Genomic DNA, 17595 nt, shown 5'->3' on the forward strand with positions numbered 1-17595 from the left:
TATAAAATAAACTGCAGGGAAGAATGAACACATCATATAGACAACCAATTAAGAACCTTTTGTAAACAACTTAACAAGGATTAATGTTACCTTACTCGCCTCCATCATGCACGTATACAAAAAAGACAAAGTGGAAAAATGAAGACGACATTATATCAACATACTGATTCGGACATCCCATTTGGTCAAACTCTTTAACATACTTTGCATACGGTCTTTGGTCATAATAGAATGCAAAAGTGTACAAAATAAAATGTTCGGAAATAATTAACACACACCCTTGACAGCCAGCAAAACTACCTTCTGTGTATAGTTGACAGTACATCATGTTATATTACTTATTTCATCCTACATACTTATAAAATACAGTCAATCCTAAGCTCCGGCAGAAGATGACAAGGGGGAAACTTTCTCTAAACGTTGCAGCAAAACGACACCACGACTCGACTGATAATACAAGAAGATCTCTCCAATGAAATTACTGTTATTCCACGTTACTATTTGAACATTTAAGAAAACGGTCAGCGTTAGTGATTTTAGATAAGGCATTGTCGCCTGTCACCAGAGCTGCTCTTTGTCGCCAAAACGAGCAAGATACAGAGCAAAACGCGTTACGAGAAACATCACATCGCTTGTAATAATGTTAAAGTTTTGCTGCATGTGTCTTCAAATGTGAAGAATCGAATTGTTTTTATAGAAGTGTGCAGAACCCACTGAGAAGTAAAAATTTCTATAGCGTGCAGCTATTTTGTACATGCAATCATTACTTATTATCGAGATATTTATGGCTATATCAGTGGGAAGCATCAGTAATACTTCCAGAATGAATTCTGCATCTGGCATAAACATGTGTTAAGTGGCAGTACAAAACCAGATTTTTGTAAACGTTATTGTTCTGCTAGTTGGGAAAACATTCTGTACTTGCTTGTTCACTAATGAAGGAGCTAGAATTATTTCTGGTCACCCACGTTTCATTAACCGATTTCAAATCAAGCTACAATTGGTTAGTCCATATAGGTATTTTTCACGATAGACGCGTGTATACAGGCTGGCGCAAAAGTCACTCGGCAGTTAGTTAAAAGAAAACAAAAGTAGCTGTAAGACGTAGTAGAGTAGGAAGCTTTAACTTGTTAAGTTGTTATTACCAAATAGTGATACTTATGTCTTGTCAAATTGATATACAATTCAGTGGCAAACAAAACAAACACAAAAATCAAACTAGTGAATTGTTGAAAGCGTGATCTATGAGACGTGCTTACAGCTGTGTTTTTCAGGATTGTATCGATGTTAACCCTAACTCACGAGGTGACTTTTCTGTAACGTACATCACGAGATGGGGTCTATGGGGCCCTTATGTTTAAACCGAGATTTAAAGCAAAAATCATTTGAAACTTTTAATTTATGCTGTATAACATTTATTTTTACAATTATTTAAGTGTTTTTTAAATACTTCTAGTTTATTTTATTGCAATAAACAAACCCTGCAGCATTTTACTATTTATCACTCAACAGCACATACTTTTGCGGGTATCTTTGAAACAGAGCACGTAAATAGAGTACTGAATTTTACAATTTGAAAAATTATACAATTTCTGTAGCAAATAAATTTTCAAATAAAACAAATTCCATGGTTTAAATTTCGCGCATAAAAATTCCACCCAATAGGTACACAAAGAAAGTCTGTCAAACTGTCATTCAGTAATGGGAACTACATTTTTCTAATTCCCACTCAGAACACTTTTTATTTTAACAGACACTTTGAGTATTAAATTGAAAAGCAGACAGATCCGCATCACAACTTTCCTGAAGATCTTTCTCTGCATAATACTCTTATTCGATAGCTGTACTGTGACGACTGGCTTGTGTAAAACCGTCGTCTTTTTCGTTTATTTCTTGAACTATATAACTGACACCTTTCTCCATAGATAGACTAAAAATTTTATCAAACTCGAGAAAGTTAAAAATGACACATTTGTATCAACACACTTTGAGCTGTGCAGTACAGTATTGAAGAAAACAGGTAAGTAGTACACAAGGCGCTGTCTAGGAGCCTCCAACACCTATCAGTAACCCATATCAATATACACAGAAGGCGAGAACGCAACCGACAGTAAAACATCATAGGCTTGGAAATTTAAGGAGGGTAGGGGGAGTATAGAATCATTCCACCACAACTGGCCTTGGAGAGAGAGTTCGAAAATGTTCGCGCTGTCTGAGAGGCCACACCTTGTGAGTTAAGCGTTAACGAAAGAAAAACGATTTTCAAGTTAAAATCATTTCATAGACATGGTGCTACTGCAATTACTAATAAATGGGGAGGACATTTTAGATCAAAACCACAGCCTATAAAAACAGTGTACGGCATACGAGATAGATTGAAGAACATTAATCTGGCCGCCCAACAACAGTCACAGCTGAGGGAAATGAATTGTGGGTATGTTTAGCTGTGACACAGTCACCGAAAATCAACCAGACGATTAGCAACTGACCTTGATTTTTCACGAAGGCCGGTGCAAGAAATGTTACACAAACAGAAGTTTAAAGTTTACATTTCACGTGTACAACATTGTTACTTGAAGAAGATCCAGATCGACTTCTTCAGTTTTGTGAATTAATGCTTGACCGACAGAAATATGACCCTAATTGCGTGGTCTGACGAGACGAATTTTAAGTTAAGTGGTCAAGTTGATGGGCACATCTGCACTTACTGGTATACTGACGATCAAAATCTTTTGTTAGAACGACCATTAAACCAACTTGTTGTGAGTGTTTGGGGGAAAATATCGTTATTTGGCGTACATGGATCTATTGTTTTGAAGGAACAGTGACAGGAAATTGCTGTTTGGATATACTTCAGAATTGCGTGGTCCAGGACTTATGGCGTGTGCTGAAAACTATCAAGAAGTTTTCTTTCAATACGATGGTGCACCACCACATTAAACCCGTGCTGTCTGCAATTATATACACGAAACTTTCCAAAGAAAAGTAACTTATCAAAGGGCCGATAGTGACATACCTCCATGTTCACCAGATATCAAGCCCACGGATTTTAGGCTGTGGTGTGTAGTCAAGGACTCCGTTTGTTCTCAAAAGCCGAAGACCATTGCTCAACTAACAGAAGACATGCACGACGCGTATCTTGATTTGGACAATAGTACCACGCTATGCCACAGAGTATATAACAGTGCTCCAGAAAGATTTCAAAGATGCCATAATGAAGACGCAAAACAGTTTGAACATAAAATATATTTGTTAGTATTGATGATATTTGTCGCCTGTTGTGTTCGCTACTCCCTGTCGACGAGTATGCAAATATTTGCTGTTGCAACTATCTGCGAAAGGTGGAAGGGCCACCAGACAGCATTAGTGTTCTCCGTGTTTACTATTGTTACCAGCCCTGGTAATATATATAAGAGAGTACGGCGTCAGCTAATGAATGATAACTGGGAAGGGCACTCGTCTGAGAGAGATTTATCAGAACCTGACAGAGTTTGTAAGGAGACTCATTGTGAGTCTCCATTTGGCTGACTGGTCGAACCATGCAGCATGCAGACAGTATCCAGAACTTTGGGTGATTCGGACTTGACAGTTGCATAATGTGGAATGCTTGGCAACGTGAGGTCGGCGACACTCACCGTTAAGATTCTGGTCGGTCACATCTGATCAACAAGAAGGAGGAAAGCCATATTGTGCACCAAGGACCCCTTTATATCTAAGCCTGCTATCCGAGTTCAAGTAGCTGACTGCCTGCAAGGTGCTGTAGCAGCTCCCATAACTCTTTCGAGACTCTCAACAACCAGGCTAAGGATCTTCCGTTCCACGCTTTCGCTACCTTTAACACAACACTAAGGCTTCGTCTGGAATGGTGCCATGGTCGCGAAGCATAGGCTGCTGATAAATGGTGTACAATTGTGTTCGATGAATTGCGGTGCTGTACTATCCTCGATGATGAAAGTCGGAGAGTATGAAGGCGATCTATGAAGAGGTCCCATTCTTCCAGAGTTTCACTGAGGCACACCGTTGTTGCTCTTGGCTTGCCAGTGGGGACATTGGGACTGGCAGAGCCGATGAGACCATATTCAACAGGGCAATGCTCATACACACACAGCACACATCACTATGTGCTGTCTGCATGATTTTGAGGCATCTTTGTGACCAGAAAGGTACCCAGATCTGTCCCCGAAAGAACAGGTGAGGCACCATAGTCGACGTCAGTTTCAACCTAGTGCCAATATCCGGGATATCGAGGACCAGTTACAACGTATATGAGCCAACTTCCCTCTGGAGAGGATACAACGAAACTACGACTCCTTTCCCAGTCGCATCAGTGCATGCGTCCAGGCCAGAAAGGATGTAACGTCTGACCGATCAGTAGCCTCATACTGGCCAGGTCTTTGTAATCTGGGTCGATTTTGAAAACACTGAAATAACATCACGCGCCCTCTCAACCCTTCTCCTCTGTTAACCCTCTCCCCTTCTAGGTGCTCCACATTTTTGTAAGGCAGTGTATTGCGTCTTACATATAATATCGTTGCGTCTGTTTCAGCAACAAGATGAAAACTGGTATGCACTGATCATTTTTGGGCCCTGCAGTAAAGTTAAATCTCCAGGAATCATATAGATTAGAGATCGTTCAGAAAACACATGATAAATGTACTTTCACTAGTGTAATTTATATCTCCATCTATGTGTGTAATTGCTATGTTTGTCTTAGATTTGCCTGCACTCTCCATGGGAGTATCGTTGCTGTACACATTAAGGTATAGGGATGCATGCAGTTACTGACCTGTACGAAGATGGCGGGCAAGGCGAGCAGGAAGGATGCGCACCAGATGCCCAAGATGATCTTGCGCGCCTGGCTGATTGTGCAGATGTACTTGGCTCGCATCGGGTGCACGATAGCATAATACCTGCACATAAAACAAACGCAGTTTGTTCAGAAATAACGAGTATGAGTGCTTGATCGTTTAGGTCACGACTTTGCCAGTTTTTCTAATACATTGAAGATCGAAAGAAGTTGGTACACCTGCCTACTATCGTGTAAGGCCTCCGGGAGCACGCAGAAGTGCAGCAACTCAACGTGGCAGGGACTCAGCTAATGTATGAAATAGTGCTGACATCCTGCAGCACAGTCCATAAATGCGTAAGATCACTTTGCAAGCCATCCCAGATACGGTCATTAATGTTCATGTCTGGGAAGTCAGGTGGCCAGTAGAACTGTTTAAACTCTGGAGAGACTTCCTGCAGCCAGTAGCAATTCTGGACATGTGGGGTGTCGCATTGTCCTGTTGGAATTGCCCAAGTCCTTCGGAATGCACAATGGACACGAATCGAAGCAGGTGATCAGACAGGATGCTTACGTACATGTCACCTGTCAGATTCGTATCTAGACTTACCAGGGGCACCTTGTCATTCCAGTGCACACGCTGCACACCATTACAGAGCCTCTACCAGCTTGAACAGTCCCCTGCTGACATGCATAGCCCTTGGACGCATGAGGCTGCCTCCATACCCGTACACGTCTATCCAATCTATACAATTTGAAACGAGACTCATCTGACCAGGCAACATGTTTCTAGTCATCAACAGTCCACTGTCGGTGTTTGCGGGCCCAGGCGAGGAGTAAAGCTTTGTGTCTTACAGTCATCGAGGGTACACGAATGGTTTTTCGGCTCCGAAAACCCATATCGATGATGTTTCGTTGAATGGTTCTCACCCCGACACTTGTCGATGACCCAGCATTTCAATCTGCTGCAATTTGCGGAAGGGCTACACTTCTGTCTGATGAACGATTCTCTTGGCCCCATTCTTGAAGGACCTTTTTCTGGCTTCAGCGATGTCGGGGATTTGATGTTTTGCCGGATTCCTGGTATTTACAATATATTCGTGAAATGGTCGTATGGGAAAATTCCCACTTCAGCGCTATTTCGGACGTGTTGTGTCCCATTGTTCGTGTGCCAACTATAGTGCCACTTTCAAACTCTCTTAAATCTTGATAACGTGACATTGTAGCAGCAGTAACCGATCTAACAGCTGCGCCAAACACTTGTTGTCTTATAGAAGTTGCCGACCGCAGTGCCATATTCTGCCTGTTTACATTTCTCTGTATATTAGTATGCATGCCTGTACCAATTTCTTTGGCTCTTCACTGTATATAATAAATAATTAAAATGGCAGTTTCGTTTCCTCAAAGTTTTGAACACAAATGTGTCAGTATTTCCGACGTCTCTGTCTCAGTTATTACACCAAAATATGCAGAAGTTCATTGAGATGAGCACCCGGGAAGTCTGTCGCCCTAACTGTTCATGACCCGGCAGACATTTATGCTTTCACTTAATCATCCATACTACTCTCATTCTTGAGGAGATAAAGGTGGAACACTTTCATGGTACTTCATTTAAAAGACTGAGTGATTTCTAATTTGTAGGTATGTTCCAAGTCTACCCCTGGGCCTAAATATTTTATTTATTCACGCAAGCTGAACTCCATTCCATGAAGATAAACTTGTTTGTGGTCTTTTTCTGGTTTCGAACACGGTTCAGTCTTAGAAGGTGGCAGAGTGAATGAATCTCAGTTTTGCGCCTTACATGAGAAGTTATACGTCGTAAAAGGAGATGAATATGTCACATGACATAATTCGGCGATAATGAGTACATTTGCCTATCAAAATGTGCAGTATGTAATGCAAAGGGATGACACTCAATTCGATGGTATTAACACACCGAACCCATATCCTGCATATCAATGAGGAAAAGGTGAAAAAAGCTGCCAGAGGAATTGTTTTAGTTTGGGGGCCGACGGGAGTTGCACTGTCATGGGCTGAGTACAACAGAACGCTTCCAAATAGGGGTTGGCGACCTGCGGCGAGAGGGACAACGAAAGTGCCGATAGCAGATAGTGGCGCAGCGCTGCTTGCTACGGAGAAATTCTTTAGAAAACTGCATTGGGTAATTTCCGGGTGGATACAAACAGACCAGCGACGCAGTTGATCACGTGAAATGCTCGTGATAAGCTCGTGACGTTCGCGTGTAACTTTTAGGCGTCAGGAGCAGGCACAAAATGTCCTCTTGGCTGAAATAAACTCAGAAGGAGTAGAAACGGGCGCTATTTCGATGCAGTTTAAAGGTAGGCCCTTTGCGATTGACAGAGATAGTTTCCACAAGATGACAGGAATGCTCCCATTGGTTTTGAAAAAGCCATGACGTGAAGCACGAACGGACACAGGTGAGGGACAGTTTGCTACTAACAACACAATACTGAAAACTTAGGAGACTCTCCTCTGAACCAGCGACAAGTGCAGAAAAGGGCGCTAACGCTCTGTACGACTCCAAAAGAGGAATTTTGTATGAACACTACGTGCACTTAGGCTGATATTTAGCTAGAAATTAGCTGAAGAGTCGTTGAGCTCCGTTAGCGGAGAAACGAAACAGCCACGTAGCTAATTGTTCTTGTGAGAACTGAGAGGGCATTGAAGTATATACGCTGCACCACCTATGCATGTGTATATCGCTATATTTTCCAGTTTAGGGATGAGTGCATGTTTCTTGCCTAACGAGAAACATAGGACTGTTTCAGGACTGATAAAATATCAGTAAGGATTTTGATTAGCTTTTTATAGGATTTTCAGAGGGCGAAAGCAGCCATGCAGCCGACAGCACATCGCAGCTAAAAGGCAAATGCCGCTGGCAGAGGCGTAAAGGTGTTGGTTCACCAGTTGCGTCCTCTGTGATCTCGAGCTACCTTGGGTAATCTCTTGCTCAGCGTGCCACAAAAACTAACCATCCCCCGCAGACTTGAGTGTCATCTTAAATAGCACCGAACTTAGAACCGGAATCGAATGATTTGTCGTAGTATTGGCCAACTTTACGGTGTAGTAGTAAGAATAATGTTGTTGAGAACCGTCTACTGAAATTTGATATTGTTGTGTTGAGGATTAGTTCTACTAAACAGGACGTAATGTGTTATATTGACAACTGTCCTGTAAGTGTCATGTCAAAATCTATGTACATTCGTGTACTTCTTTGACAATAATTCTGAAATTAAACAATTCTGTTCAGCTAAACACCGTTCTGCTCTGTCATAGAATAAGGGTCATCTCTTAACCCCGGACGTGTATTCTATAGACGCTAACTCACTCACAGGGTGCTTTTGCTGATTTCTGATGAATGTGGAGTGTCAGAGCCTCATTTCTCACAATCGATTCTTAGACCTTAAACTGTGCACCAATGATTTTCTTCTTTCTGTTTAATTAAGGTAAGCGTAATGTAACTTTGGTTTCAGGGGTTGTTGCGAAGAACTTACGTCATCGCACTTGTGAATATACTTTTTTTTTATTTTCCACTGTCAGTTGCTTATCCTTTCACTTTGTTGCTTAGATACAGACTTATAATTCGACTGCAGATCGAATAGCCAAATCAAGGAGAAGTATAGCTAAAACCTTATGTGCTGATAATTGCCAGCGGGAGTTGCTCGTATACTGTCAAAAAGCACGAATTCCCAGGTAATTAGAGAAAGAGTAGCCGTTTCGGTCAGCGGGCTCTCAATGTTCAGTGACTTCCTTCGTCACCAACAGCCAGCGGTACATCATAAGTGTGGAACACATTAAACGAAGCTAAGTGGTAAAGAAATGGGATGTGTTCGGTACACACAATGTAGGTTAATGGGCCTACTCTCAAATTATCGAAAAAGTTTCAGGAAGTCAACTGTTACGCACATGGGATGGCTAAAGTCGAACACTGACGGACCTTGAGTTAATTACAATTATCACTGAGCTGAAAGCGCTTTTGGGAACTAATGTATTTGCGGCAACGGAAGAAAGCGACTGCGAGAGTGAACTCTGCATATTCGATGTTACTCTTTGCTAACAGCATATTTGACCCTTCATTCATAATACTTTTTACTATGACTGAGTTACTGGAGTAGAAAGACTTGTTGTCGAAGAGGATCCAGTTCTATTGTTGTATGGCTGCCGTTACGGAATTAGTTACAGAATGACACTGATCAGCCGGAACACTGTGACCTAACAGCCGTTATGTCCACCTCAGGCACGGATAACAGCGGCGACGCATCGTGGCATGGAAGCAATGGGGCCTCGGTATGTCGCTAGAGGGAGCGAGCACCATATCTGGACACGCAAGTCACCTGATTCCCGTAAATTCGCGGGGAGGGGGCGATGAGCTCTGACGCCATGTTCAGAAGTGTTCGATCTGGTTCAGATCTGGCGAATTGGGGAGCCAGCACATCAATTGGGACTCGCAATTGCGTTCTTCGAACCGCTCTATCACACTGCTGGTTTTGTGACACGAGGCATTATCTTACTGAAAAATGCCATTTCTGTCGGGAGACTTCATCGTCATGAAGGAGAGTACGTGGTCTGCAACTAGTGTACAATACCCCTTGGTCGTCACGGTTCCTTGAACGAGCTCCACTGGACCCATGTTCCCCAGGGCTTAATGGAGCTGCTGTTAGCTTGTCTTCGTCCCGCAGTACGGGTGTCCAGGAGTTGTTCCCCTGGAAGACGCACCCTCCCATCGGCATGATGGAGAAGTTATCGGTATCCATCACACCGTGCAACGCTCTGCCACTCCATCAAAGTCCAGTGCCGATGGTCAAGTACCCAATTCAGTCGTAGTTGCCGATGTCGTGATGTTAACATCAGCACATGCGTGGGTCGTCGGATGCGACGCCCATCGTTAGGAGTGTTAGGTGCACTGTATATTCAGGCACATTAGTAAACCATCATTAAAATCTGATGGCAGTTACGCCAAAGTACGTCGCCTATCCAGTTTTACCAGTCCAGCCAGCGTAAGACGTCCTACTTCTCTATTCAGGGGTGGCCGTCCAACTCCACGACGTCTGGAACTGGCTTCAACTTGGTTTCGATAAGTGCTGAAGACACCACAGCTCTATCCAACACCCGGAAAGTTGTACAGTTTCCAAAATGCTCGTGCCGAGCCTCTGGGCCATCACAGTCTGCCCTTAGTCAAACTCAGATAGATCGCGCTCCTTCCCCATTCTAAACTTAGGCAAAGGTGGACAGTCCTGAAAGCTTAGATCCATTTAACGACGCTCTTAATTAAGGGGAAAAACTTCTTTGTGCAGCACATTAGCATTTAACTTAACATTCACGTAACATTCATTCCAACTTTAAACTTTCAAGTTTAATATTCATTGAACCAAATCGCAGTTTAAATTTCTCTCCCTTTATTTTTCTGTTGCCACAGTGGCGACGTTATACAGAACTGTCAGGAGGGCTTTTGGGGGAAAATTGTGTATTTCACAACATGCTCAGTGTTATCTCTGTTATGTAAATTTTGTTTCTATCTTGACGTCGAGCTGTGTGTACTCACGGTAGCTCATTACCCCGTTCCACCACAAATGGACACTAGATTAAACAACTGTTAATACACGCAAGCTTATGGAACTGTCTTTGACTGCAGATCCATATATTAGTCTTCTAACGCACAAACTCTTTAACAAGAACACGTAATGTATTGTATGTATTTTCTAGTAGTTAGTGATTTGTAGATACCTTATAGTGATGCGTGTTATAGGTGCATTATATTTGGTTTTTCTGTTTCGTAAATTCAGCGTGAGGATAAGTCATGTCCAAGATTTGTTTACTGTTACAGTGTTATGGTAAGGACTCGTGCTCAGTTTTACAAAATGCAGAGCGTAGCCACCAACTACTATTGTAATTAAGTATGCTTTTACCTAAATGACAGAAACCCTGTCCCTATATTGCCACGTACAAACCATTTACTAAAATTTAGTTTTGTTTCTAATTACACTACAGGAGGATAGTCCTGTTAATAGGAAAAGTTAATCAATAGACTTACCCTTTCTACAGGATTCGACCGAGTGTTGTGTCTAATGGATAAGTAAATCAGATTTTCCAATTACTTTCTTAAGATCTTTCCCAGCGGCTAGACAGAAACGCAATATGAATAATATTTTATTGGAGCTAGGACAAGCCGGCCGGAATGGCCGAGTGGTTCTAGGCGCTATAGTCTGGAACCGCGCGACCACTACGGTGGCAGGTTCGAATCCTGCCTCGGGCATGGACGTGTGTGATGTCCTTACGTTAGTTAGTTTTAAGTAGTTCTAAGTTCTAGCGGACTGATGACCTCATAAATTAAGTCCCGCAGTGCTCAGAGCCATTTTGAACCATTTGAACCAGCTAGGACAACTCAGTTCCAACTTCATTTAGTGGTTTAAAACATATACTAATGGTCGCCAGCCTATCCACGCACTGAAACCGTGTAGTATTAGAAAATCAGAAGTAAAATTTTGCCTCCTCTCTTGCTACTGTTCATTCTGGTTCTTCAAATAAGTATTACAGTGTTCCACTTAATGTTGGACTACATCGTCACACGTTACATTTTTAAAAAAGAAAAAGCCCCGTAGATAACTTCGAGGAAGTTAAAAAAAGTTAGCCAGGAGAGACCTTTAGTAAAACACTTCCCGTAATCATCAAACTTAAATCCTGAAATACTTAGATACTAAAGCACACACATTTCACTTCAAGAAAACCACTTTCTTACTGGAATTTACTTTCAAAAGGTATTACTCTTTTACTAGCTCTGCATATTCATTTAACAGATTTTAGTAACTTTGCTTCACTCTTACTGAATTTTACGTAAGCAAATTTGTGTTATAGCATTTTGCAATAGTTAAGAAAATTTTCTCATCATTTACACAAAAACAATTTAACTGGTGCCTCTTTACATCAACTTGGCACTTTATAAGTCTGTAAAACATGGTACTCGGATTAATCAAACACCAGGGAGGAACCCTATACAGATGTATGATTAGAATGAAATAACAGGTTGAACCAGTTTCTTTAAAGTTGAACAATGATTATTAAAACACTGTTTAAGTTAGTGGTTCTCGCTGCACAAAAGTAAAATACAAATAAATCTTATGTGGTGGCTGTAGGCTTGGGTGTGGCGAACAATTATGACGGCTGCACCACCCACAGTACGGCGTGCAATTATCTTCCTGTACTGGCTCAATTTCTCTTCTTGTCGTCGTTAAATTTTACATACAGTAGCCTAACAACTCGCAGACGTGCCGTAAGCCATTTGTAGCCTTCATCTGAGGCAATTTTGTGCAAATTTGCTGGCAAAGCCTCTCCAGCTCCACAATGTTGTTGTCTCAATCACTGCTGCCTGCAGACTCCGTGACTTACTTTACCGCCCTCTGGGTAAAGCGCCAATTCGCCCTTGCCACCTTTTCCACTCCCCAGAGCCACTTTCGATTCAAACAAAAGCACACTGGCTTTTACATAACACCTATTTCATCTACTGTTACTAAGCGTGATCATGTCTTACAATTCTCAAATTTACATCAATATGAACAGTTTATACACACTAATACTTTTAAATACAAATTTCATCACAAAATAATTTAACGTGAAACAATTTACGTAGTATTATACATACATTATCACATACAGTGCAAAGAACTTCAATCTCCAGTATGGTACACTTTACATATAAGAAAATATACTACCAATATGTGAAAATTTTAAAGCAAAAAAATTATAAAAATTTAGGTCAACTGCAAAAAAATAGTTTTATACAGTCACTTGTTCATTCAGCTACTGAAGCTTCTACAAATCAGTTAATAGCTGCGTCTAGATCGAACACAGATCCTTTAACGGAAGTGTTGAACAGATAAAGTCTTTTGGTCACTAAAATAGAGAAAAGGAGGAGTTGACTACTAAAATAGACAAAATAGTTGAGATCTGTACGAAGTTAGACAAAATAGACCAACTAGATACAACAATGTCTGATTTGACTACCACTGTGCATGAGGTAGGCACTACATAAGTAGTAAGGTGGAAAATATCCTGGCTATACAAGACTTGAAAGACCTTAGATTCGTGAGCCTCACAGCAGGAGACTATGGCACTCGAATACATAGCTTTGAAGGAACGTCAAGGTACAATTGAGTCTACAGTACAGCAACTGAATACACAGATTACTACCATGGCATAAGGGGACGTTTATTCTCGCAGTCAGTGTCTTTCGCTGTGGTAGGACGAATAAACGTAAACATGACGCAGTTGAAGGGAACGAAAAACGTTGCGAAAACAGAAAAGGCATATGGTGTAATAGAAAAATTTGGCACTGATCACTTTTTGACAGTCAAAAAATTCCAACATTACAAAGAAAGCGGGAACGGCTTACACAACCGCACATTTATATGTCAATTCCAGATCGGTTTACCAGAATATTGGCCACTTAGCCATAAACGTGACTTCATTTGTGGTTTTACGGGAGGCGGAATAGTGAAAACCATACAGAGAGTCGCTGCAAACTGTCAGTCACATGAACAACTTAAATCTGCATTCTTGGAGCGATACTGGTCCACGGAAACCCAAAATAGTATAAAATATGAATTGTTACACAAGGAGTCATTAGAAAATTCGAGAGGAAATAAGTCAGTTAGATTTTGTGAAGAAATGACAAAAAAGAATCAGACTTTAGACAATCCATAGAGCGATGGGTATCTTGCACGTATATGCACAATGAAACTGCCCTTGCGTTATCAGCAATCGTTGGTTGGTAGAGCACAGGCATTTAAAAGGATGTTAAGAGAACCTAAATTCAGCTTCAGTGAAGATGAAGCGAAGAAACAGCGTGCAGTGAAAGAAACCAATGGTAGGGGGAATAACAGCAACCGATTCACCTTTAATAATGCTTACAGTGGCAATAATAATGTTGGAAAAGATAATCGTTTTGGGAAGAATAGCAGTTGCCCATAGAATAATAACTCACAGAGGTCAAACAATAACTATGGTTTTGGTGAGCTGCGGCATTACAATAACGGATTTGGTCCCAGAAACTACGGTGGTAACTTTAAGTCGAGATATGATCACCGTGCAAACGAATAAGGAAGGTTTAGAGGTTTTTCACCACAAAAGCCAAGTTATTCAGGTGAAACTGGGATGCCACGCGAAATGAACCGGTACAGGAAGTCGAGTTGAGGCCACCAAATCCTGGTAATAGACAGAATTGACGAGATGAACGGTATAGAGACCAGTTACAAGTGATTCAATCGCCAAATGAAGTTAATTTTATAATTAAACAGGTAAATAGACTTAGCTTTGGTCAGCCAGATTCTGAAGTAGGTTTAAGAGGTGATCAATGATCAGATACAAACAACAGCATGCTGAGAGACAGTTAACTGGGAATCGATTGATGATGAGGAACAAGAGTTGTTAACAGTTAATACAGACAGTTGTACAAAAACTGATGATGACCAAATGGTGAAGGATGTAGTTCATTTATACCAAACAGATGGAGAAATGGAAAGCCAAGAGGATAATGGACCATTGGCAACGGCAGCAGTGATACCCAAGTCAGATGACATATACAGGACAGAAACGTGTAAAGAGACCATATAGGCGTTTGATAAAGATTATGGGAAAATAACTTCATCCCAGAACATTCAGATGACATGTGCTAAAAGTAATGAGGAGAATAAAGAGACGGAAGCAAATCAATGGGAAATGCAGGCCCCAACACATTCACAGGTTAACATATGACTCGATGGAGGAGGCATTAATGCATGAAAATGAAATGAAAGCTCGTCATCAGATGCAACAGATCGTTAGGGTTTAGTTAGGTGGCACGCTTGTAGACGCCATCCTTGGTACGAGGAAGCGAAATGACGGCGAGTTTTGAGGAACTTTCTGAGAAATGTAACGCTGAACATGCACTATCAGTGTTGCGGACGAAACGTCTTACAGTCAAAGGATCGATCAGCAGCGCGTCAGCGGTTATTATTAGCCAGACGTGTGTAACTTTTTCATGTCAGGGGCATGAAGTAGAAGCGAACATGGTCATTGTGCCGAAACTTTCTGTACCCACAATCACTGGAGTCTATTTTATGTGTAAAAATCGTGTTACACTCAATATGGACGATGGGTATATGACGCTCGGGAAGATACGTCTTAGTTTTGAAGAAAAACTCAGACAGGAAGAGATGCCAGGTGCTTCAAACAACTGACTATCCAAATGGATCTGATCAATTGGAGGAGGGACACCCACGGTATAGGCGGGTGAAAGAAACAATACCTGCAGATGACGAAGTAATGGTGGAAATGCGCGATCCCCCCCGCCAAAGGTTTGAGTCCCCCCTCGGGCATGGGGGTGTGTATTGTTCTTAGCATAAGTAAGTTTAAGTAGTCTGTAAGTCTAGGGACCGATGACCTCCTCAGTTTGGTCCTTTAGGAATTCACACACGTTTTAACAATGGTGGAAATTCTTCAAGAAATAGAAAGTTGCGGCAAGTAAGGTATATTTCAGGTACAGACAAAGCTGAATTAGAAGGAGTATTATGGCAAAATGCCGAGGCGTTTCTACCAAAACCCGGTGCCATAAAAAAATTTTCATACGAATTCCAGGTTAAAGTTCACAAGCCATCTGGAGTACCGCCTTACGCTATTCTGTTGTGTTACCGAAGACAAGTATTTTTACAATTACAGAAGCTGCTGGATGATGATATTATTGAAATTTCAATCTCAACATACAGCATTGCCTTGAAAATTCTAGATGAGAAAGATGGAAGTATTAGGTTGGTCAGTATTGCAAGACAGATAAATTCCATTATCATTCCCGAGACCAATAGCCCAGAAAAAATGAAAGAGCTTTTACAAAAGTTCTTCGGGGTCAAGATTTTCTCTTCCCTTGCTTTGAGGGCTAGTTTTTGGCAAATATAGCTAACACCTGAATGTAGAAAGTATATGGCTTCCATCGCGTTTGGACGAAGTTATCAGTTCAAAAGGCTTCCTTTCCTACTGAACATTTGCTCTGCTGCCTTTATAAGAGGTTTAGGAACTGTATTGGATAAATAACTCCAACAGCATCTTAGCTGTTATGTAGATGAGCCATCATGGAAACTACATAATGAGATGCTCGATACATTTCTAAGGACATTAAAAGAATATGGAGTAGCCGTAAACATAGTTAATTCCAGTTTTGGGAATGAAAAGGTTGAGCTTTTAGGCCACATTATCACTGTGACACATTATACTCCTGTTTCATGTATAGGTTTTCAGCCAAATAAGATGAGTACAAACTATAGAGAATTTCAAGACATGAGATGCAGCAGTGAAAGCGTCGAGATTTTACCTTACAATGAACTATTTTCTTTTCGTTAGGCTTTAGGACATACCTTGTGCAGTTACAAATGTATATCAATCTTCTTTTCTACAAAGAGAGAGGCATTTACACTGATAATCTGTATTAGGATGTTTTAAAACCTTCTTTGGAGTTCATCTTCCTTCTGTTTGTGTTAAAGACACCTTTTAAATGCTCGTTGCACTACGAAATTTTGCCTCGTACCTCATATTTCATTAACTGTAGTAGGATCGCGTTGTTGTTCTTTCGTGGGCAAATTTCATGCAAAAAGGTATAGCTTCAGGGTACGGATTCTGGAGTCATAATTTGATAAGCACTTAGTTTAAATCATAGCATGTGGTATCGGCTTTCGTTGTAACGCAAGAGTTGACATTAGGGTATCGTTTGCCACCAGAGCTTTTCAGTATTTATGCTGAGAAAATTAAGAAAAAGAATTACAAAAAATAAGCGCTATGGGGGTAGAAGGGTAAAGGATGACGGCAAGTGTACAGATGATCAAGGAGTGTTGGCTGTATCACCAAAATAAATACAACTTCGAATGAGGGAAACATATAGGCTGGGACATATCTTGCAAAGAAGTGTCGCCCTATGCCAATTGTAACCTTACCGATGATAGTGCCACTAAATCGGAGTTATTGAGCCTTGTTTTCTAAAATTCCTCCCCCATAGAAAACGAAGTAAAAATTACCCAATTCGAATCAAGAATAGTTGCTAACATGAATAGCTGTATCCTCTGTATCCTAGGTGTAGTACAGCAGCTCTGGTGACCAAATAAAGGTAAGTCTTCCGGACCAGACAGTATACGAAAGTGCCGTAGCAAAAGACTGGAATCTTGCGCAGGTCACACTAATACTTAAGAAAGGAAGTAGGAGTAATTAAATGTATTACAAACCCATAGAACTAATATTGATGTGCAGCAGGATCATGGAACTTATTCTGTGCGAAACACTGAAGTCGGAAATGGCGATGGTTTGGTGTCTGTGGTACGCACGCTACAGCGGTAGCCTCGTTGTGTCACTGTGGTGCCAACTGCTATTCATATTGCTGCTGCACATGCACTACGATTCACCAGAGCCATACGTCAACACGATAGTCTTCCCTCTCGGTACTGTCATGTGGCTGTTCAGAGCCCGGTTTTCTGGATACTGTACATTTTCTTGACCATCGCTGCCAGCAATCATGTACGGTGGCTACATCCGTACCCAGTCTTTCCGCAGTAACGCGGAAGGAGGATCCAGGTTCTCGGTAACTTATTATAAAACCTCGTTCAAATTCGGTGAGGTGATCATAATGGAGTCTTCGTCGCCCAAAAGGGGTTCTTCACTATCATCAACACACCACGTCCAGATTGAAAGGTAACCAACGCTACTCACAGCTCCAGCGTGTATTTTTAGAAAACTTGATCTGCAACCTCACAATGGCACTGTTAGTGTGAAATGAGAGT

The 17595-nt window shown here is 41.4% G+C and overlaps 1 protein-coding gene across 1 annotated transcript in view; it reads right to left on the reverse strand.

The window, feature by feature from the left end:
• LOC126278471 (G-protein coupled receptor 54-like) overlaps positions 1 to 17595 on the reverse strand; it is a 1326787-nt gene that overhangs the window by 219974 nt on the left and 1089218 nt on the right. Inside the window, exon 3 of the mRNA XM_049978614.1 lies at positions 4787 to 4910. Within this exon, the coding sequence (XP_049834571.1) occupies positions 4787 to 4910 (124 nt within the window). The remainder of the gene's footprint in view (positions 1 to 4786; positions 4911 to 17595) is intronic.

This window comes from Schistocerca gregaria, chromosome 6 (assembly GCF_023897955.1).
Source record: "Schistocerca gregaria isolate iqSchGreg1 chromosome 6, iqSchGreg1.2, whole genome shotgun sequence".
In the NCBI taxonomy this organism is placed as follows: Eukaryota; Metazoa; Arthropoda; class Insecta; order Orthoptera; family Acrididae; genus Schistocerca; species Schistocerca gregaria.